Here is a 21,367-nt window from a genome sequence, read left to right as displayed (position 1 = left end):
GACCTTGAATTAGAAAGGCAAGACACATTCCTTTTATTTATTTTAGTAAGCGAATGTTGAGTTGTGAGTCATGAAAAGAAGGTTTTTCTTTTCAGTGAGTGAATGGTTCTGATACAATATATCCAAAAAGAATAGTTTTTCTATCTCTAGTTTGGACACAGTCCATTGATACACCCTGTACTTAACCTTACTACTGCAATTATCAACTGTTATGACTCTGAACGTTTACTATTTAAGCCACTTTTTAGTGTTACGATCAATTACTTATTCTCCATAATCAAGGAGTGATGAAGACATCTTCTGTAATGTGGTCCTAATATTTGTGAAATTTCTGTTAATTGTAACAGCATCTGCTTCCTGGGTAGCACTGATCTTTTACTTTTATTATTATTATTATTATTATTATTATTGTGGTTCATGGTGTGGGTTCCTGTAGTCATGTCCTAGTTCATGAACCACGGGCAACGTATGAGTGGCCAAGTAAGTGGTCACAACAGTCGGGATACCAGTTACTTTGGGATAAGGCTGGGCATCTCGGACATATTCTGAGTTCGTGGTCACCTTTGTGCTCATATGGCAAAGACTATCAAATCCACCGGTTAGTCCCTCAGCCGTTAGGGGTAAAACTCAATGGGACTCGGAGCAAGTAAGGCTAGCAACCTGCTTCCCTGGTACTTTAAATATGATGCTGGCAACAATCAGAGCAAAATGCCTCGGACCTTTGGAGGTGACGAAGTCCCACCTCTAACTGACAAACCAGGGACTCCTAAGATACGACTTGGCAAACAAATGGTAATGAGATGGGGCGCTATTAATATCAATGGGGGCTACTCTGGGAAGAAGGTAGAGCTGGCAGAGGCTGCAAGTAAGATGGAGCTGGACGTTTTAGCTGTTAGTGACATCCGGATAAGGGGTGAGAAAGAAGAGGAAGTGGGAGAATACAAGGTCTACCTGTCAGGAGTCAAAGCAGGAATAGCACAATGGGGTGTAGGGCTTTACATCAGGAAAGAAATGGAACCCAGCGTAGTTGCAATAAGGTATGTAAATGAACGACTGATGTGGATAGATTTGACAGTGTCTAGCAAGAAAATTAGGATTGTGTCAGTATATTCGCATTGTGAAGGGACAGATCAAGATAAGATGGATAGTTTTTATGAGGCACTCAGTGATGTAGTTGTTAGAGTAAAGGACAAGGACAGTGTTCTGCTCATGGGTGATTTTAACGCCAGGATTGGAAATCGAACAGAAGGGTATGAACAGGTTATGGGTAAATTTGGAGAGGATATGGAGGCCAACAGGAACGGGCAGCAACTCTTGGATTTCTGTGCCAGTATGGGCTTAGTAATCACAAACTCCTTTTTTAAACATAAGAACATTCACCGGTATACTTGGGAAAGCAGGGGAACCAGATCTGTCATTGACTATATAATAACAGATCAGGAACTCAGGAAGGCTGTGAGGGACACACGTGTATTCAGGGGATTCTTTGATGACACTGATCATTATTTAATCTGCAGTGAAATTGGGATTGCGAGGCCGAAAGTGCAGGTGGTCAGGTCCATATGTAGGAGGATAAGAGTGGAGAAACTTCAGGATAAGGAAATCAGGCACAAGTACATAACAGCGATCTCAGAAAGGTACCAGTTAGTTGAATGTAGTCAATTACAGTCATTGGAAAAGGAATGGACAAGGTACAGGGACACAGTACTAGAAGTGGCTAAAGAAAGTCTTGGAACAGTAGTGTGTAAAAGTAGGATGAAGAAAACAGCTTGGTGGAATGATGCAGTCAAGGCAGCCTGTAAAAGGAAAAAGAAGGCGTATCAAAAATGGCTACATACCAGAACCCAGGTAGACAGAGAAAGTTATGTTGAAGAAAGAAACAAAGCCAAACAGATAATTGCAGCATCCAAGAAGAAATCGTGGGAAGACTTTGGAAACAGGTTGGAGACTATGGGTCAAGCTGCTGGAAAACCATTCTGGAGTGTAATTAGCAGTCTTCGAAAGGGAGGTAAGAAGGAAATGACAAGCATTTTGGACAGGTCAGGAAAACTGCTGGTGAATCCTGTGGATGCCTTGGGCAGATGGAGGGAATATTCTGAAGAGTTGCTCAATGTAGGTGAAAATACGATCAGTAATGTTTCAGATTTCGAGGTAGAATGGGATAGGAATGATGATGGAAATAGGATCACATTTGAGGAAGTGGAAAAAATGGTCAATAGATTGCAGTGCAATAAAGCGGCTGGGGTGGATGAAATTAAGTCGGAACTCATCAAATACAGTGGAATGTCAGGTCTTAAATGGCTACACAGGATAATTGAAATGGCCTGGGAGTCGGGACAGGTTCCATCAGACTGGACGAAAGCAGTAATCACACCAATCTTTAAACATGGAAACAGAAAAGATTGTAACAACTACAGAGGTATCTCTTTAATCAGCGTTGTGGGTAAAATCTTCTCAGGTATTGTTGAAAGGAAAGTGCGAGTATTAGTTGAGGACCAATTGGATGAAAATCAGTGTGGGTTTAGGCCTCTTAGAGGTTGTCAGGACCAGATCTTTAGCTTACGGCAAATAATGGAGAAGTGTTATGAGTGGAACAGGGAATTGTATCTATGCTTTATAGATCTAGAAAAGGCATATGACCGGGTTCCTAGGAGGAAGTTATTGTCTGTTCTACAAGATTATGGAATAGGAGGCAAACTTTTGCAAGCAATTAAAGGTCTTTACATGGATAGTCAGGCAGCAGTTAGAGTTGACGGTAAATTGAGTTCATGGTTCAGAGTAGTTTCAGGGGTAAGACAAGGCTGCAACCTGTCTCCACTGTTGTTCATATTATTTATGGATCATATGTTGAAAACAATAGACTGGCTGGGTGAGATTAAGATATGTGAACACAAAATAAGCAGTCTTGCATATGCGGATGACTTAGTTGTAATGGCAGATTCGATTGAAAGTTTGCAAAGTAATATTTCAGAGCTAGATCAGAAATGTAAGGACTATGGTATGAAGATTAGCATCTCCAAAACGAAAGTAATGTCAGTGGGAAAGAAATATAAACGGATTGAGTGCCAAATAGGAGGAACAAAGTTAGAACAGGTGGACGGTTTCAAGTACTTAGGATGCATATTCTCACAGGATGGCAACATAGTGAAAGAACTGGAAGCGAGGTGTAGCAAAGCTAATGCAGTGAGCGCTCAGCTACGATCTACTCTCTTCTGCAAGAAGGAAGTCAGTACCAAGACTAAGTTATCTGTGCACCGTTCGATCTTTCAACCAACTTTGTTGTATGGGAGCGAAAGCTGGGTGGATTCAGGTTACCTTATCAACAAGGTTGAGGTTACAGATATGAAAGTAGCTAGGATGATTGCAGGTACTAGTAGATGGGAACAATGGCAAGAGGGTGTCCACAATGAGGAAATCAAAGAGAAACTGGGAATGAACTCTATAGATGTAGCAGTCAGGGCGAACAGGCTTAGATGGTGGGGTCGTGTTACACGCATGGGAGAAGCAAGGTTACCCAAGAGACTCATGGATTCAGCAGTAGAGGGTAGGAGGAGTCGGGGCAGACCGAGGAGAAGGTACCTGGATTCGGTTAAGAATGATTTTGAAGTAATAGGTTTAACATCAGAAGAGGCACCAATGTTAGCACTGAATAGGGGATCATGGAGGAACTGTATAAGGGGGGCTATGCTCCTGACTGAACGCTGAAAGGCTTAATCAGTCTTAAATGATTATTATTATTATTATTATTATTATTTATTACCAGTTCATCATCATTCACCAGCCATGGCTGGACAGACAGCATCAAGTTTACAGTAATATTATGACAGTAAAATTAATTAAACAAAAATTTAAGAACTAATTTAAAAGAGTTATGAACATACTAGATGACACTTAGTATCTGAGACAAATATCTTTTGTTGTTTTATCTAGTTAAATTCTATTACATCTAAATAAATGATGAGTTCATTACTTCATTATTGAGTGAATGTTTCAAAGAAAATTCCCCAAAAAGCTATTTAAAGTTCTGTGTAGCAGTAAATATCTTAGTATGCTAGGCTAGTGAACATTCTGATTTTTCCCCCTTGTTTTCTTGTCATCACTGTCATCTATTGCTCCCGCAGATGTTGATTGAAAGACCAAATTATAGTCATTCTCTTTCATAACTGAGATTTTGTCTTTTAGTTCCAGGGAATTAATTGCTCTCACAAGGCCACTTGCACCAGCATATCTCCGAATGGGAGGAACTGCAGCAGATCAACTTATTTTTGTACCAAATGATGAAACAAATCAAGAAGATTTATTGTTATTGAAGCCTTTGGTGGATGCTAAAGCAGAACATGTGGATTATTGTGATTATGGCTACCATTGTAACCGTAATATCTCGGATACATTCAATATGACAGGTAATGAAAGCTGTATGATAGGATGTGCTAGTTTTGGTGTAATTATTATTAATAATCTAGATAGAAATTATGAGTTCACAATAATATATAAACGTTTTTTTGCAAGCTAGCCATTGTATTGAAATAAACTTTGCAGTCTCTTTTATGCCTTTTCTTTGTAGGCTCTACTGTGAATAGACCTCTGCAATAACAAAATGGAGCTTCTGTCTACCTAGTTGCTCTTTCAACACTACATCCATCTAAATGATACTTACCATTACAAGTCCATTGCTGTCATGATGTTGCTTATATTTAAGTAGTACATAATGAGCGAGTCCCTAGGATAGTGAATGCAACCTCACGCATTTTCTGCTGCTTAAAGGAGGAAACAGAAACTTCCCATCTAAAAAGCTTTAGTGTTTAGTATTTATTCGGTTTGTTTTCATCTGTGTTAATTATTTTTAAGCTATGTACCAAAGTTCACAAGAACTCAAAATTAGACCACTGTCTTTTGTGGACAATTTTCTCACCGAGTTAGCTACTCAGACACATCTTACAGCACACATCAAAACTTAACTGCCAGTACACATCTCCTGCTTTATTCGTTCTGCCAAAGATATCCTGTATATCTTGCTGGACTAGCATTCCTGAGAGAGAGGATTTGGTGCAGAAGGCCTTAGCCACAACTTTGGACTTATATCCAGCCAGAATGGCTCTTTTACTCTACAGTAGTGTATACACTGTTATTTAACTTCCTAAAGGGTTGGATATCTCAGTTGCTAAGAGCGTTCACTGTGAAAGGCAAGAATTCAGATTCTGTCTTATTTTTTCAGTAGCAATTTCACCTTAGTTTTAACAACAAGTAATCAAAAGTGTACTTTGTATTCTATAACAGAGGTGCCCACCACGGCTTCCTGGGAGCTGATGATAAAATGCTTCATCTCAAGTAGCTGTGGCTGCAGACTAAGTCCATTGTGTACTTGCAAGCTAGTAGTTCTGTTTGTTTAAGGCTGAATCTTAGAGCAAGTTGTCTTCATTTTTCTTCTTTCTAACCGTTGCCATCATGTGCTGTTAACATAGGGCATGTCTACATTTACAACTAGCCTCTGCAAACCACCATGAGGTGCATGTCAGAGGGTATGTCCCATTGTACCAGCTATTAGGGTTTCTTCCCATTCCATTCACATATGGTGCATGGAAAGAATGATTGTTTGAATGCCACTGTGCATGCAGTAGCTATTCTAACCATATTCTCAGAATCCACATGAGAGTGACACATAGGGGATTGTAGTATATTCCTAGAGTTATAATTTAAAGCCAGTTCTTGAAACTTTGTTAGTAGACTTTCTCGAGATAGTTTATGTTTGTCTTCAAGAGTCTTCCAGTTCAGTTCCTGAGTATCTTTGTGACACTCTCCTATGGATCAAACTAACTTGTGGCCATTTGTGTTGCTTTCTCTGTATACATACATTATCCCCTGTTAGTCCCACACACTTGAATCAAGTTCTAGAACCAGTCGCATGAGTGATTTCTAATCAATCTGCTTTGTAAACTGATTGCATTTCCCCAGTATTTTACCAGTAGACCAAAATTTACCATCTGCTTTACTCATGACAGAGCCTATGTGACCATTCCATTTCACATCCCTACGAAGTGCTACACTCATATATTTCTACGAGTTGCCATTTCCAGCAGTGACTCATTGATATTATAGTCATAGGGTAGTACTTTCATTTTGTGAAGTGCACAATTTTACAGTTCTGAACATTTAAAGCAAGCTGCCAATCATTGCACCATTTTAAAATTTCATCAAGCTCTGATTGAATGTTTATGCAGCTTTTGTTAGATAGTACTTCATTATAGATAAATCTGCAAAAATTCTATTACTATTAATATTATCTGCAAGGTCATTAATATACAGAAACAGCAAGGGTCCCAACACACTTCCCTGGGGCGCACCTGAAGTTAATTTCCCCCCCCCCCCCCTGCCCACCCCCCCCCCCCTCTCTCTCTCTCTCTCTCTCTCTCTCTCTCTCGAGTCAGCGGTCTTCTGACTGGTTTGATGCGGCCCACCACAAATTCCTCTCCTGTGCCAACCTCCTCATCTCAGAGTAGCACTTGCAACAGGCATCCTTAATTATTTGCTGGATGTATTCCAATCTCTGTTTTCCTCGGCAGTTTTTAAGCTTCCTCTGATACCATGGAAGTCATTCCCTGATGTCTTAACAGAAGTCCTATCATTGTAGTCCCTTCTCCTTGTCAGAGTTTTCCATGTATTTCATTTCTCTCCAATTCTGTGCTGAACCTCCTCACTGCTTACCTTATGAGCCTACCTAATTTTCAACATTCATTTGTAGCACCACATCTCAAATGCTTTAATTCTCTTCTTTTTCAGTTTTCCCACAGTCTGTGTTTCTCTGTCATATAATGCTGTGTTTCTCTGTCATATAATGCTGTGCTCCAAATGTACATTTTCACAATTTTCTTTCTCAAATTAAGGTCTATGTTTGATACTAGTAGGCTTTTCTTCTCCAAGGGTGCCCTTATTGCCAGTGCTAGTCTGCTTTTGATGTCCTCCTGGCTCCATCCGTCATTGGTTATTTTGTTGCCTGTTGTTGTTGTTGTTGTTGTTGTTGTTGTTGTTGTTGTTGTTGTTGTCTCCAGTCCAGAGACTGGTTTGATGCAGCTCTCCATGCTACTATATCCTGTGCAAGCTTCTTCATCTCCCAGTACCTACTGCAACCTACATCCTTCTGAATCTGCTTAGCGTATTCATCTCTTGGTCTCCCTCTACAATTTTTACCCTCCACGCTGCCATCCAATACTAAATTGGTGATCCCTTGATGCCTCAGAACATGTCCTACCAACCGATCCCTTCTTCTAGTCAAGGTGTGCCACAAATTTCTCTTCTCCCTAATTCTATTCAATACCTCCTCATTAGTTATGTGATCTACCCATCTAATCTTCAGCATTCTTGTGTAGCACCACATTTCAAAAGCTTCTACTCTCTTCTTGTCCAAACTATTTATCGCCCACATTTCACTTCCATACATGGCCACACTCCATACAAATACTTTCAGAAACGACTTCCTGACCCTTAAATCTATACTTGATGTTAACAAATTTCTCTTCTTCAGAAACGCTTTCCTTGCCATTGACAGTCTACATTTTATATCCTCTCTACTTCGACCATCATCAGTTATTTTGCTCCCCAAATAGCAAAACTCATTGACTACTTTAAGTGTCTCATTTTCTAATCTAATACCCTCAGCATCACCCGATTTAATTCAACTACATTCCATTATCCTCGTTTTGCTTTTGTTGATGTTCATCTTATATCCTCCTTTCAAGACACTGTCCATTCCATTCAGCTGCTCTTCCATGTCCTTTGCTGTCTCTGACAGAATTACAATGTCGTTGGCGAACCTCAAAGTTTTTATTTCTTCTCCATGGATTTAAATTCCTACTCCAAATTTTTCTTTTGTTTCCTTTACTGCTTGCTCAATATACAGTTTGAATAACATTGGGGATAGTCTACAACCCTGTCTCACTCCCTTCCAAACCACTGCTTCCCTTTCATGCCCCACGACTCTTATAACTGCCATCTGGTTTCTGTACAAATTGTAAATAGCCTTTCGCTCCCTGTAATTTACCCCTGCCACCTTCAGAATTTGAAAGAGAGTATTCCAGTCAACATTGTCAAAAACTTTATCTAAGTCTACAAATACTGGAAATGTAGGTTTGCCTTTCCTTAATCTATTTTCTAAGATAAGTCGTAGGGTCAGTATTGCCTCACGTGTTCCATCATTTCTACGGAATCCAAACTGATCTTCCCCAAGATCAGCTTCTACCAGTTTTTCCATTCGTCTGTAAAGAATTTGTGTTAGTATTTTGCAGCCATGGCTTATTAAACTGATAGTTCGGTAATTTTCACATTTGTCAACACCTGCTTTCTTTGGGATTCGAATTATTATATTCTTCTTGAAGTTTGACGTTATTTCACCTGTCTCGTATATCTTGCTCACCAGATGGTAGAGTTTTGTCAGGGCTGGCTCTCCCAGGGCTATCAGTACTAATGGAATGTTGTCTGTGGTGTCACCGACAGACACCACACTTGCTAGGTGGTAGCCTTTAAATCGGCCGCGGTCCGTTAGTATACGTCGGACCGGCATGTCACCACTGTCAGTGATTGCAGACCGAGCACCGCCACACGGCAGGCCTAGTCTAGAGAGACTCCCTAGCACTCACCCCAGTTGTACAGCTGACTTTACTAGCGATGATTCACTGGCTACATATGCTCTCATTTGCAGAGACGACAGTTTAACATAGCCTTCAGCTATGTCATTCGCTACGACCTAGCAAGGCACCATATTCAGTAATTAGAATTAATTCTGAACAGATAATATTGTGAATCATGTACTGTCAAGAGCGACGTTCATCATTAATGGATTAAAGTTAAGTATCAAACTAATCACGTCTGCTTTTTGAATTCTAATTCCTTGTCATGTTCCAGACCTCACGTCAGTATTGTTCTTCCCTCTTCACGCCAGCCTGCATGAGCTAAAACGCGTGCATTTCGGCCTCCATTCATAAGACGGTGTTGGCTCTTCTGCCAACACAACATTGTCTACTCCCGGGGTCTTGTTTGGACTTAGGTCTTTCAGTGCTCTGTCAAACTCTTCACGCAGTATCATATCTCCCATTTCATCTTCATCTACATCCTCTTCCATTTCCATAATATTGTCCTCAAGTACATCACCCTTGTCCAGACCCTCTATATACTCCTTCCACCTTTCTACTTTCTCTTCTTTGCTTAGAACTGGGTTTCCATCTGAGCTCTTGATATTCATACAAGTGGTTCTCTTTTCTCCAAAAGTCTCTTTAATTTTCCTGTAGGCACTATCTATCTTACCCCTAATGAGATATGCCTCTGCATCCTTACATTTGTCCTCTAGACATTCCTGCTTAGCCATTTTGCACTTCCTGTTGATCTCATTTTTGAGACGTTTGTATTCCTTTTTGCCTGCTTCATGTACTGCATTTTTATATTTTCTCCTTTCATCAATTAAATGCAATACATTTTCTGTTACCCAAGGACTTCTACTAGCCCTCGTCTTTTTACCTACTTGATCCTCTGCTACCTTCACTATTTCATCCCTCAAAGCTACCCATTCTTCTTCTACTGTATTTCTTTCCCCCATTCCTCTCAATCATTCCCTAATGCTCTCCCTGAAACACTCTATAACCTCTGGTTCTGTCAGTTTATCCAGATCCCATCTCCTTAAATTCCCGCATTTTTGCAGTTTCTTCAGTTTTCATCGACATTTCATAACCAATAGATTGTGGTCAGAGTCCAAATCTGCCCCTGGAAATGTCTTATAATTTAAAACCTGGTTACTAAATCTCCGTCTTACCATTATATAATCTATCTGAAACCTGTCAATATGTCCAGGCTTCTTCCATGTATACAACATTCTTTTGTGATTCTTAAAGCAAGTGTTAGCTATGATTAAGTTATGCTCTGTGCAAAATTCTATCAGGCGGCTTCCTCTTTCATTTCTTACCTCCAGTCCATATTCACCTACTATATTTTCTTCTCTCCCTTCTCCTAGTGCCGATTTCCAGTCACCCGTGACTATTAAATTTTCATCTCCCTTCACTATCTAAATAATTTCTTTTATTTCATCATACATTTCTTCAATTTCTTCCTCATCTGCAGAGCTAGTTGGCATATAAACGTGTGCTACTGTGGTAGGCATGGGCTTTGTGTCTATCTTGGCCACAATAATGTGTTCACTATGCTGTTTGTAGTAGCTTACCTGCACTCCTATTTTTTTTATTCATTATTATACCTTCTCCTGCATTACCCCAATTTGATTTTGTATTTATAACCCTGTGTTCACCTGACCAGAAGTCTTGTTCCTCCTGCCACTGAACTTCACTAATTCCCACTATATCTAACTTTAATCTATCCATTTCCCTTTTTAAATTTTCTAACCTACCTGCCCGATTAAGGGATCTGACATTCCACACCTTGATCCGTAGAATGCCAGTTTTCTTTCTTCTGATAATGATGTCCTCTTGAGTAGTCCCCACTGGGAGATCTGAATGGGGGACTATTTTACCTCCAGAATATTTTACCCAAGAGAACACCATCATCATTTAACCAAAGTCTCTTAAGTTCTGATCCTAATACTGGGTCCCCTATCTCTTTTAAATTGATTCCTGTTTCTTCATCTATCATTTCTGACAAATCTTCTCCCTCATAGAGGCCTTCAGTGTACTCTTTCCACCAATCTACTCTCTCCTCTGTATTTAACAGTGGAATTCCTGTTGCACTCCTAATGTTACCACCCTTGCTTTTAATCTGACTGAAGGTTATTTTGACTTTCCTATATGCTCAGTCAGTTCTTCCTACAATCATTTCTTTTTTGATTTCTTCACAATTTTCATGCAGCATTTTGTCTTAGCTTCTGTGCACTTTATAATTGTTTCACCCCTCAGTGACTGGTATTTCTGAATTCCCCTAAACATTTTTGTATTTCCATCTTTCATTGATCAGCAGAAGTATTTCTTTTGTTAACTGTGGTTTCTTCACAGTTACCTTCTTTGTACCTATGTTTTTTTTCCCCAACTCTGTGATTGTTCTTTTTAGAGATGTCCATTCCTCGTCAACTGTACTGCCTTCTGAGCTATTCCTTATTGCTCTTCCTAAAGCCTTAGAGAACTTTCATTCCTTAGTACTTTCATACCCAATTCTTTGCATATTGATTCTTCCTCACTCTCTCTTAAACTTCAGCCTATTCTTCATCACTACTGCATTGTGATCTGAATCTATATCTGCTCCTGGGTACCCCTTACAATCCAGTATCCGATTTCTCAATCTGTGTCTGACCATTATGTAATCTAACTAAAATCTTCCCATATCACCTGCCTTTTTCCAAGTATACCTCCTCCCTTTGTGATTCTTGAACAGAGTATTCACTGTTACTAGATGAAATTTATTGCAGAACTCAATTAGTTTTTCTCCTCTCTCATTCCTTTTCCCAATCCCATATTCTCCTCTAACCTTTTTTTCCACTCCTTCCTCTACAACTGCATTACAGCCCCCCTTGAGTATTAAATTTTCATCTTCCTTCACATACTGTATTACCCTTTCAATATCCTGATGTACTTCCTCTACCTCTTCATCTTCTGCTTGCAGCATCAGCACGCACACCCGAACTATCGATGTCAGTGCTGGTTTGCTGTCAGATCTGGTAGGAACAACCCTATCACTGAACTGTTCATAGTAAAACACTCTCTGCCCTACATTTCTATTCATAACAAGTCCTATTCCCATTATACTGCTTCCTGCTGCTGTTGATATTACCCTATACTCATCTGACCAGAAATCCTTATCTTTTTTCCATTTCACTTCACTGACCCCCACTACATATAGATTGAGCCTTTGCATTTCCCTTTTCAGATTTTCTGATTTCTCTACCATGTTCAAGCTTCTGACATTCTGCACCCTGACTCATAGAATGTTATCCTTTCGTTGCTTATTGAATCTTTTTCACATGGTCACCTCCTCTTTGGCAGTCCCCTTACAGAGATCTGAATGGAGGACTATTCTGGAATCTTTTGCCATTGCAGAGACCATCATGACACTTTTTCATTTACAGGCCACATGTCCTGTGGACACATGTTGTGTGTCTTTAATGCAGTGGTTTCCATTGCCTTCTGCATCCTCATGCCATTGATCATTGCTGTATCTTCTTCCTTTTTGGGGCAGTTTCCCACTGCAAGGATGAGAGAGAGTTCCCTGAACTTCTGTCCACTCCTCTACCCTCTTTGACAAGGCTGTCGGTAGAATGAGAGTGGCTTCTTATGCCAGAAGTCTTTGGCCACCATTGCTGATTATTAATCAAAATTTAAGCAGTGGTGGGTTACGAATCCAGGACTGATGACATTTTGATTACTAATCAAAGACGCTACCCCTTTTTAGAAGGAATGGTCTCGAGGGCAAAGTGAGCAGGGGTTATTGTACGAGGCTTGGCCAAGATGTCTCCATCACCAAACAGGGACATATGGAAGGGGCAAATGGTCATAGGAGAATATTCATTTATTTATTGACAAAAAATACATCCGTCTTTTCCATGACTTGTTTGTGAAAGAAAGAAAAATAAACAAAAAGCTATATGTAATGTGCACGTGCAGTGTCGATACTTCATGGATGCTGATGCTGCCCCGTTTTCAAGGCATGCCTTCTTGTAATGTCATGTCGGTACTGTCATCTGTTCTTCTCCTTGTGTGAATGTATCAAATTTATCTCCTGAGATGAGTAACCCAGCTGTGTGGTGGATTGTGGAAGATGCTCCACAAGAAGTTCAAAAAGTATTACCTGTACTTAGGGTTCTTCACAATAGCTCAGTGATGATCCTTTAAACAGTTCCAAAAATGCACGAGATCTATAACACCACCTCCAAGTAAATAATGAATTGCATGACTTCTGACCACGTGGCAGCATAGTGTTTTTTCCTTGGGTAAAGAACAGTGTCCGGGTAGAGGAGAGTGTGGGAATCGGCATAAGAGGGTGACATTCATAAAAAGAGAGCCAAAATTTGATGCACAGAATACCAGATCTCTTCTGCCGGCCCACAATGGAGCTGGTGTTCATTTGTATCCTGGATGTTGCAGTTCACATATACAGGTGAATCTGCAAGATGGATCCTATGAAGTCTGTCTTGAGTAATTTGTTTTCTGTTCACCGTCAAGTACCAGGTTCAACGTACAGCTGAACTGAGCATTACCATGTTGACAGAGTGCCATACTACATTCCAATGCATGGTAGGACATGTCAGTTCGGCGACATCAGGCGACCGGCGGCGAGTTATTGTGTGGTAGATGTCATTGGCTATCGGTAGCTGAGAGATGGGGAGAATGTCCTGTAAGTAGCTATACTCCAGATAAAACCTCCCAAAGTAGGAAAAGAGCACCGGTATGTCAGTAAGCGCCACTGGAGGGTCAAGGGAATATGGTGCTGAGCCTCCATCAGTAGGCCCCTGAGGCTGGTCGGGCATTGTCACCAAAGCTTGAGGTGCATACTAACATATAGACAAACTGCTCGATTGTGAACATTGACAAGGCCAAGTCTGCCCTGTTCTGTAGGAAGAGTGAGGGAGTTGTATCAGACCTTAAATATCATTTCAGCACTGACAGAGGAACCAAATGCCACTATGATGGTCCGAGCTATGTGTTTAGGCATCAGTTTTGTTTGCGCTCCATGCGGAATTTGTGATCACCTGATAGTCATCAACAAATTTGGTCCATTGTTGGAGGTCCAATGCACAAAGATGACGATTCACAAGTCCAGCACGGATGTGTTGCAAGAGGCTTTGATAATTAATGGTCGTTGTGTGTGAGATGTCATCTGTGGAGTCAATATGAAGACAGCAGATTTTATCACACAGTCTGAGTGGGTTGACACTTTCAGGTGTCATCCCAGTGCCAGTATTCAAAGCCATTGATTTTTGTACATTTTAAGGCTCCTCCAAGCTTCACCATAAGTGGTTAACCTATCCAAGGCTCTGCAAACATCATGTTCATCACAAAGAGTTAACATTAGATCATCTGCATACAGAGTGCACCTAAAAACGAAGCCACCAAGAGACAAACCCATGAGGCAGTGTCGCAGCCCACACAACAAGAGTTCTAATGCTAAAGCGTACAGTATTGTTGATAATGGGCATCCCTGTCTAACAGTGTGATGAATTTGCAAGGTGTTCGACAATCTACCATTGACAAGCACTTTCAATGTTTTGCCACGTAGGAGACAGAGAGCTACCTCTACAAAAGTGCCCGGGTAAGGCATATTCTGAAGAACAGCAGTTAAGTACATATGACTGACATGATCAAATGCTTGACTGTAGTCTATCGCAGCCAGAGCTCCTGGTATGTGATGCCCCTTAGCAAAGGCAATCAGATCCCTGTAGTGGCACAGGGTGGAGCGGATATGATGTGCCCCACCCATTGATGTCTGATCCACTGATAGGACACAAGATGTCTTATGTCAAATTTGAGCTGCCAGTAGATGTGTGAAGATTTTCGTATCACAGTTTAACAAAATTAATGGTCATTAGTCTGTAATACGTGAACCTCTGCAAGGTTTATGGATTGGGATGACGATACCTTTCACAAATGCAGCCAGAAGTTGCACCTCTGACAAATTCAGCCAGAAGTTGTGCTTCTGGTGTCACGGGCTCTTGCCATATAGTAGTCCAATAGGGCACCAATAGTCTCTGGAACGTCCTATAAAACTCCAGAGGTAACCCGACTGATCCTGGTGACTTATTGGGTGCTCCTTTTCCTATGGAATCCAACACTTCTACTTCAGTTACCAGTTCTAGCAGTTCCTGTTGGATCCCGGAGTAACCGTTGCATGCATCAAACCAGCGACAGCAGTAATGATCTCTGGATCAGATCTCTTCTCTGCTTACAGGTGAGAATAATGGGTAAAGGAGTCTCTTTGCATGACGTGATGAATGCTGCCATCTGTCGCCACCTCGTGGATCAATGTCCTGCATCTGCACTTTCTTTCCATGGCTATATGGTACACAGAGGACCATTCGTGGGCGATTCCAACTGTTTGTCATGTACAAAAGATGGTTCCTTCCAGCTGTTGATGTGTCAACTTCAAAATCTTCACTTTTGCTCAGTTGACAGTCATCTGGTGGCCCGGTGATGGGGCATAACAGAACACTCCCTGAGGCTGGTGTAGTAGAACTCTGTAGTGCTGCACCTGCATGCTGCAGCTTCCCTACTAAAAGTCTTCAAAGTACGTTGAAGGCTCAGCTTGGCACAGTCCAGCGTCCACTGTAAAGCAGATGTATATGCTCCTTGTAATCATAGGCACAGTCTCCTAATGCCACTTGACATTCCAGTAAAGCCAGGTGAGCGGTGTTAAATTTCCACAGGCTACGGCTGTGCCAAACTTGTTGGCATCGAAGCTTGATGGTATAAATTTTAAGCAGTGTGGTGCGTAAATGCAGCTGGCCACAGTTCGGTGCTGTGATCGCATTGCTGAGAGAGTTGGAGGTATATATCCTATCAATTCTGCTAGACGAATGTTCCGTAAAGTGCATGAAACCCTGTCCATCAGCATAAATGATGTTCCAAGTGTCTACCAAACAGCGTTCGTGAATGACTGCGCCGAGTGCTGGGCATGTTGAATGCTGAGGAATTTGGCCCTTTGGAGTCTGTGTACAACTCAAATCACCTCCAATCACCATATCATCTAGCCTGACTTGGCATAATTGTGTTAATTCCTCAGCAAAGAACAACGAATGTCCAAGCCTCTTGCTTGTACCGGACAGTGCATAAACATTGATGAGGTGTATCCCCTGTACCGTAAGTGCCATACCCCTGACATTCGGTAGGTAATGTATATCAGTGGCTATTAACCCTTCTTTGAGAAGTATTGCGATAACACTGCCCATATCCGATGCATGTGATATGCATGTCATGTATCCGGTGATGTTCTGGAAGCCAAGAACATATACCTCCTGCAATAAGGCCATGTCGATATTGGCCGCAAAAGTGTGATGCGTAACAATGACAGTTTCTCGTGTGACCACATGGTATTGATGTTAATTGTCGTGAATCGATATGACTGTCGTTCGTCCTTGAAGGCAGTGGCAGTGATTGGTGTATGCAGTGGCGAGGCCACCCTGACGTTTCTATTATCATGCTATCTGCAGGAGATGGGGAGGATTGTGTAACTCCACCTCTTCTGTATATAGTGTGCAAACACACCAAGAACACAAGTGCTTTACAGTCTTATCAGCAACGTATAGTATCTGGTCTGACCCCCTGTGGTTTGGTAGTACGAGACCTCAATTTAACTTTTATAACATCTGATGTACTGTAAGCTTTTCATATGCACACATTCTCACACATACTTTTAGACTTATAATTATTTGTGTTACAGCGCTGCCCTTTTGCTTTGGTACCTAACTCTTAACCATTGTGTTCCTAATTTATTTCAGGACACGTCCTTGCAACGTTCACTGGAAGGAAACTTGATACTGACTTAAAACTAGGTGTATAGTTGCTTGATGCCTACTAATGCATCAGCTTTTCAATACACACATACACATTTTCCATTAGTACAGAGCTGTATTTGTCGATCATCTTGTGTTACAAGAGCACAAGTGTTTATAGTGCAGCTGTCGTTTTGATTTACCTTTGCACGTGAAATTAAAAGTGTTCATAGATGGGGCACAGTCTCATTATCTTTCATCACTTATTCAAAGCTTAACATGCAATCCTTCCTTCATTGTTTATTTATTTATTTATCTTCCTGTGACAAAGTACATTTATGGATCAAGATATATTTTCATTTTACGCACCTACAGGTACATAGTTTTTACTGTCTACTGTTTAATAAAAATATAATTTACTACAAAATCGTTCAAGGGCCATTTCATATTAAATTAGACTTTAACAGCCTCATATAGCATTTAGTGTAGCTTGTATATAGTCGCTTGTAAATGTACTGTGCATACTAATACAGTGTGTAGTTATTTTTTCCTACACAGTTTTTATTTTTTTATTTTGTGCTCTGTAAGTATTCCTGAGACTAATTATTCTCTCCTTTTAGTTTTAGCTTGTAGTATAGACTCTTCATTTCTAGAGTTGTTAACTTATATTATAAAGTTTTAAAAAATACAGTTTGGTTTGCATTCATTTACTAAGCTGCTTCAGTCAGCTGGCTGTGCAAAGCATTGGACTATGCTTTTCTGTGCATGTGTGCAGCGGCTGTTATCTTGTAAGCTAGCCTCACTGCACATGCATAGTGTCTCCCTCTCTTCACTACATCACATGTTTTATGTCTCAGGTGTATTACTCCACTACGTTTATAGAGTACAAAGTTTAAAATAAATCTTGCACTCAGTGATGGAAGGTCTTCAGAGCTTTCTATGGCTCATGGACATTTAATCAAAATCTTACTTGTCTTTTTAACCTATGCTGACATTGCCTAGTGCACAAGTTCCCACAGATCTTTATGTGGATAGAATCCTTTGTCCTTTCCACTGTTCACATTGGCTAATCTATAAGCACCTGAATGTGTCATGGGGTGTGGAGAGAAACAGAAAGTTTTGTGGAGGTACATCTCCATTTTATATTTATATCCTGTTATTACACCAGGGCATCTCCCAAAAACACGTTCATATCTATCAGATTCTGAAGCTTCTCTTTTTGGTCTTGGGTCCAACACGCAGATTGGCTTGCCTTGTTGTGTACGAAGTTAGGATTTATGTCCTCTTCTTGTAGCTGTACAATCTCTTATACTTTTAAAAACATGACCGTTGAATAAAATAATTGCATGTGGATATTTGAGGTGTGTCCTTGTCTATTTTCATTGGTGTTTGTTTTAACAAAATCTACTGAGATTGTTGGGTTGTTTATTGTAATGGCATTTCTCTTTTCCTGTATCAATTTGTGCCTGATATTTTCGAAGTGTCCATAAAAAAAAAAAAAAAAAAAAAAAAAAAAAACAATATTAACAGGGATTAATGCATGCAGTTTGACTCCCTTAGACTTGCTTTTTACTGCTGTCTGTATTTTGCGGTTCTGAACTGGAAGTGTTGATATGCAGCCTCACTTTCGCAATTTATCGAATAGTCCCTGAGATATCGCATTAGTCGTGGCACTGGCATCTAGTACCATAGGTACATTTAAGTTGAATTTTTGAGCGTTAACTATTGCCTGTTTCCTCACCTTCCCTTTCGTGGTTAGTGGTATATTTCTGGCACAATTCGTCTTTGATATCTCCACTTTGATCATATCTAATAAAACAGTTTTTAATTAGCTTTATGCCCCCACCCCCTTTATTGGTCATCAAATGGGATTGAGACTTGTTTAAGTTTTCCTGGCTAACTGGGATATTGATCACTTCATTTGAGAAGATGTCAACTAAGTGTATGTTTGTGGATTTGGTTCTTCCAATTGCTGTCTTGTGCAGCTCTTGATTCAAAATCTCGATGGCCATATTTGAAACATAACTGTGGTTGTGTAGACTATAATCATCTGTTGGTGGACTGTTTGCTTATCTGTCTGTGTTTTGTCTTTGCCAATTTCTGCACTGGTTATTGCCACCAGTTTGCAGTGTATTGTGCACCTGCTGGCTGTACTCTCTCTGATCAGTATCGACTGATCAGTTAAAATGTTGTCCTTGATTGTTCTTGTAACCTCATTTATATTTTTGGCCTTTCCCATTGCCAAAGTGGGAGAGAGTCAGAAGAGCTGGTTTTTTACAGTAAAAGAATTTATGAATGTCAAAATAACAAGTTGAATATTTTATTATGTACTGTAAGTTTATTATCGATTTAGTTTATTCTATAAGTATAACTATTGTTTTATATATTATGAGTTAATTAGAATATTCATAAAAATTGTAATTGTGACTTGTCTCATAACCATGTGTAACAATATTCAGTAGGATTTTGAGCGTTAGTAAGAATCAGATGAACCTCTGCTGCCCCCACCCCCACTCCCACCCCTCACTCTTTCATTTAATTTCGTATTGCGTGGACTTTGGAGATATATTTCCATCATTTACTTATCTTTTCAGGAACTTTTATGCTTTATCTTTCATCCTTTTCATGATATTATTCACTGACATACTGTTTCTATCCACTTATTTGATTAAGTCTGCAGTTTTTGTCTCTCTTTTTTTTTTATATACACTAGCCCATGAGTGCCAACTGTCTGCACAACTTTCAAAAAGGATAGTCCTGTGTTTCAGATATCAGTAATCTGTAAGCTATAAAATATGCTGATATGCTTAATGTACACTCCTGGAAATTGAAATAAGAACACCGTGAATTCATTGTCCCAGGAAGGGGAAACTTTATTGACACATTCCTGGGGTCAGATACATCACATGATCACACTGACAGAACCACAGGCACATAGACACAGGCAACAGAGCATGCACAATGTCGGCACTAGCACAGTGTATATCCACCTTTCGCAGCAATGCAGGCTGCTATTCTCCCATGGAGACGATCGTAGAGATGCTGGATGTAGTCCTGTGGAACGGCTTGCCATGCCATTTCCACCTGGCGCCTCAGTTGCACCAGCGTTCGTGCTGGACGTGCAGACCGCGTGAGACGACGCTTCATCCAGTCCCAAACATGCTCAATGGGGGACAGATCCGGAGATCTTGCTGGCCAGGGTAGTTGACTTACACCTTCTAGAGCACGTTGGGTGGCACGGGATACATGCGGACGTGCATTGTCCTGTTGGAACAGCAAGTTCCCTTGCCGGTCTAGGAATGGTAGAACGATGGGTTCGATGACGGTTTGGATGTACCGTGCACTATTCAGTGTCCCCTCGACGATCACCAGTGGTGTACGGCCAGTGTAGGAGATCGCTCCCCACACCATGATGCCGGCTGTTGGCCCTGTGTGCCTCGGTCGTATGCAGTCCTGATTGTGGCGCTCACCTGCACGGCGCCAAACACGCATACGACCATCATTGGCACCAAGGCAGAAGCGACTCTCATCGCTGAAGACGACACGTCTCCATTCGTCCCTCCATTCACGCCTGTCGCGACACCACTGGAGGCGGGCTGCACGATGTTGGGGCGTGAGCGGAAGACGGCCTAACGGTGTGCGGGACCATAGCCCAGCTTCATGGAGACGGTTGCGAATGGTCCTCGCCGATACCCCAGGAGCAACAGTGTCCCTAATTTGCTGGGAAGTGGCGGTGCGGTCCCCTACGGCACTGCGTAGGAACCTACGGTCTTGGCGTGCATCCGTGCGTCGCTGCGGTCCGGTCCCAGGTCGACAGGCACATGCACCTTCCGCCGACCACTGGCGACAACATCGATGTACTGTGGAGACCTCACGCCCCACGTGTTGAGCAATTCGGCGGTACGTCCACCCGGCCTCCCGCATGCCCACTATACGCCCTCGCTCAAAGTCCGTCAACTGCACATACGGTTCACGTCCACGCTGTCGCGGCATGCTACCAGTGTTAAAGACTGCGATGGAGCTCCGTATGCCACGGCAAACTAGCTGACACTGACGGCGGCGGTGCACAAATGCTGCGCAGCTAGCGCCATTCGACGGCCAACACCGCGGTTCCTGGTGTGTCCGCTGTGCCGTGCGTGTGATCATTGCTTGTACAGCCCTCTCGCAGTGTCCGGAGCAAGTATGGTGGGTCTGACACACCGGTGTCAATGCGTTCTTTTTTCCATTTCCAGGAGTGTATTTCGCACAGAAGTTTCCTATCTGAATGCATCTGGTATTAGATCTGCTGGCATTAATGGAAGCCGCAAGTATTATGCTGTCCAGTAATGTAACAGAAGTGCCTTATTTACAACATTGCAACTATCTCTAATTCAAAAGCTGTTTATGCGTGAGTCTGTGGCAAGTAAGGAGGAGAGTGCACACTTTGCATAATGTATCCTCTTTCTCATTTCTACATAATGAGTAGAAATAGAAAAATTCCTTAAATGATAGCGTATATTTATGTATGTTTATGAACTTTCTTTCTGTTACAGTGGAAGACTGGTTGACAATGAATCGTTTTGTTAAAGAAACTGATCTGCGGCTGTTGTTTGACTTGAATGTGTTGTTGAGGCATAACAACACGTGGGACAGTACAAATGCAAAGAAGTTGTTGACTGTATCAACAGGTTTTGCTTGCAATGTTTCATGGCAACTTGGAAATGGTATCTCTTCTTATATCATTTAACTTATTACTGCACATTGTAGTGTATATTGAGTACAGCAATAGCGAACTGCCAATGTAGGAATAAAAAAGTGAACAGCTGTGTACATTACAGTATTAGCAACTCTTGAAACAAGTAAAACTGATTGACTGTAACAAAGGCTGAGTGAAAGTATTCAGTTGTCATTTGTGTTTCATTACTACATCACTACTTCTTATGCCCCAGAATGGCACTAGTAAGGCATAAACCTTTGAACACC

At 41.2% G+C, this 21,367-nt stretch overlaps 1 protein-coding gene across 2 annotated transcripts in view; it reads left to right on the top strand.

The window, feature by feature from the left end:
- LOC126473955 (heparanase-like) overlaps positions 1 to 21,367 on the top strand; it is a 256,399-nt gene that overhangs the window by 90,158 nt on the left and 144,874 nt on the right. For both annotated transcript variants that reach the window (XM_050101324.1, XM_050101325.1), the window contains exons 2-3: positions 4,183 to 4,403; positions 20,938 to 21,108. In XM_050101324.1, the coding sequence (XP_049957281.1) occupies positions 4,183 to 4,403; positions 20,938 to 21,108 (392 nt within the window). The remainder of the gene's footprint in view (positions 1 to 4,182; positions 4,404 to 20,937; positions 21,109 to 21,367) is intronic.

This window comes from Schistocerca serialis, chromosome 4 (genome assembly GCF_023864345.2).
Source record: "Schistocerca serialis cubense isolate TAMUIC-IGC-003099 chromosome 4, iqSchSeri2.2, whole genome shotgun sequence".
NCBI classification, from domain to species: Eukaryota; Metazoa; Arthropoda; class Insecta; order Orthoptera; family Acrididae; genus Schistocerca; species Schistocerca serialis.
This window is presented reverse-complemented; position numbering and strand designations above follow the sequence as displayed.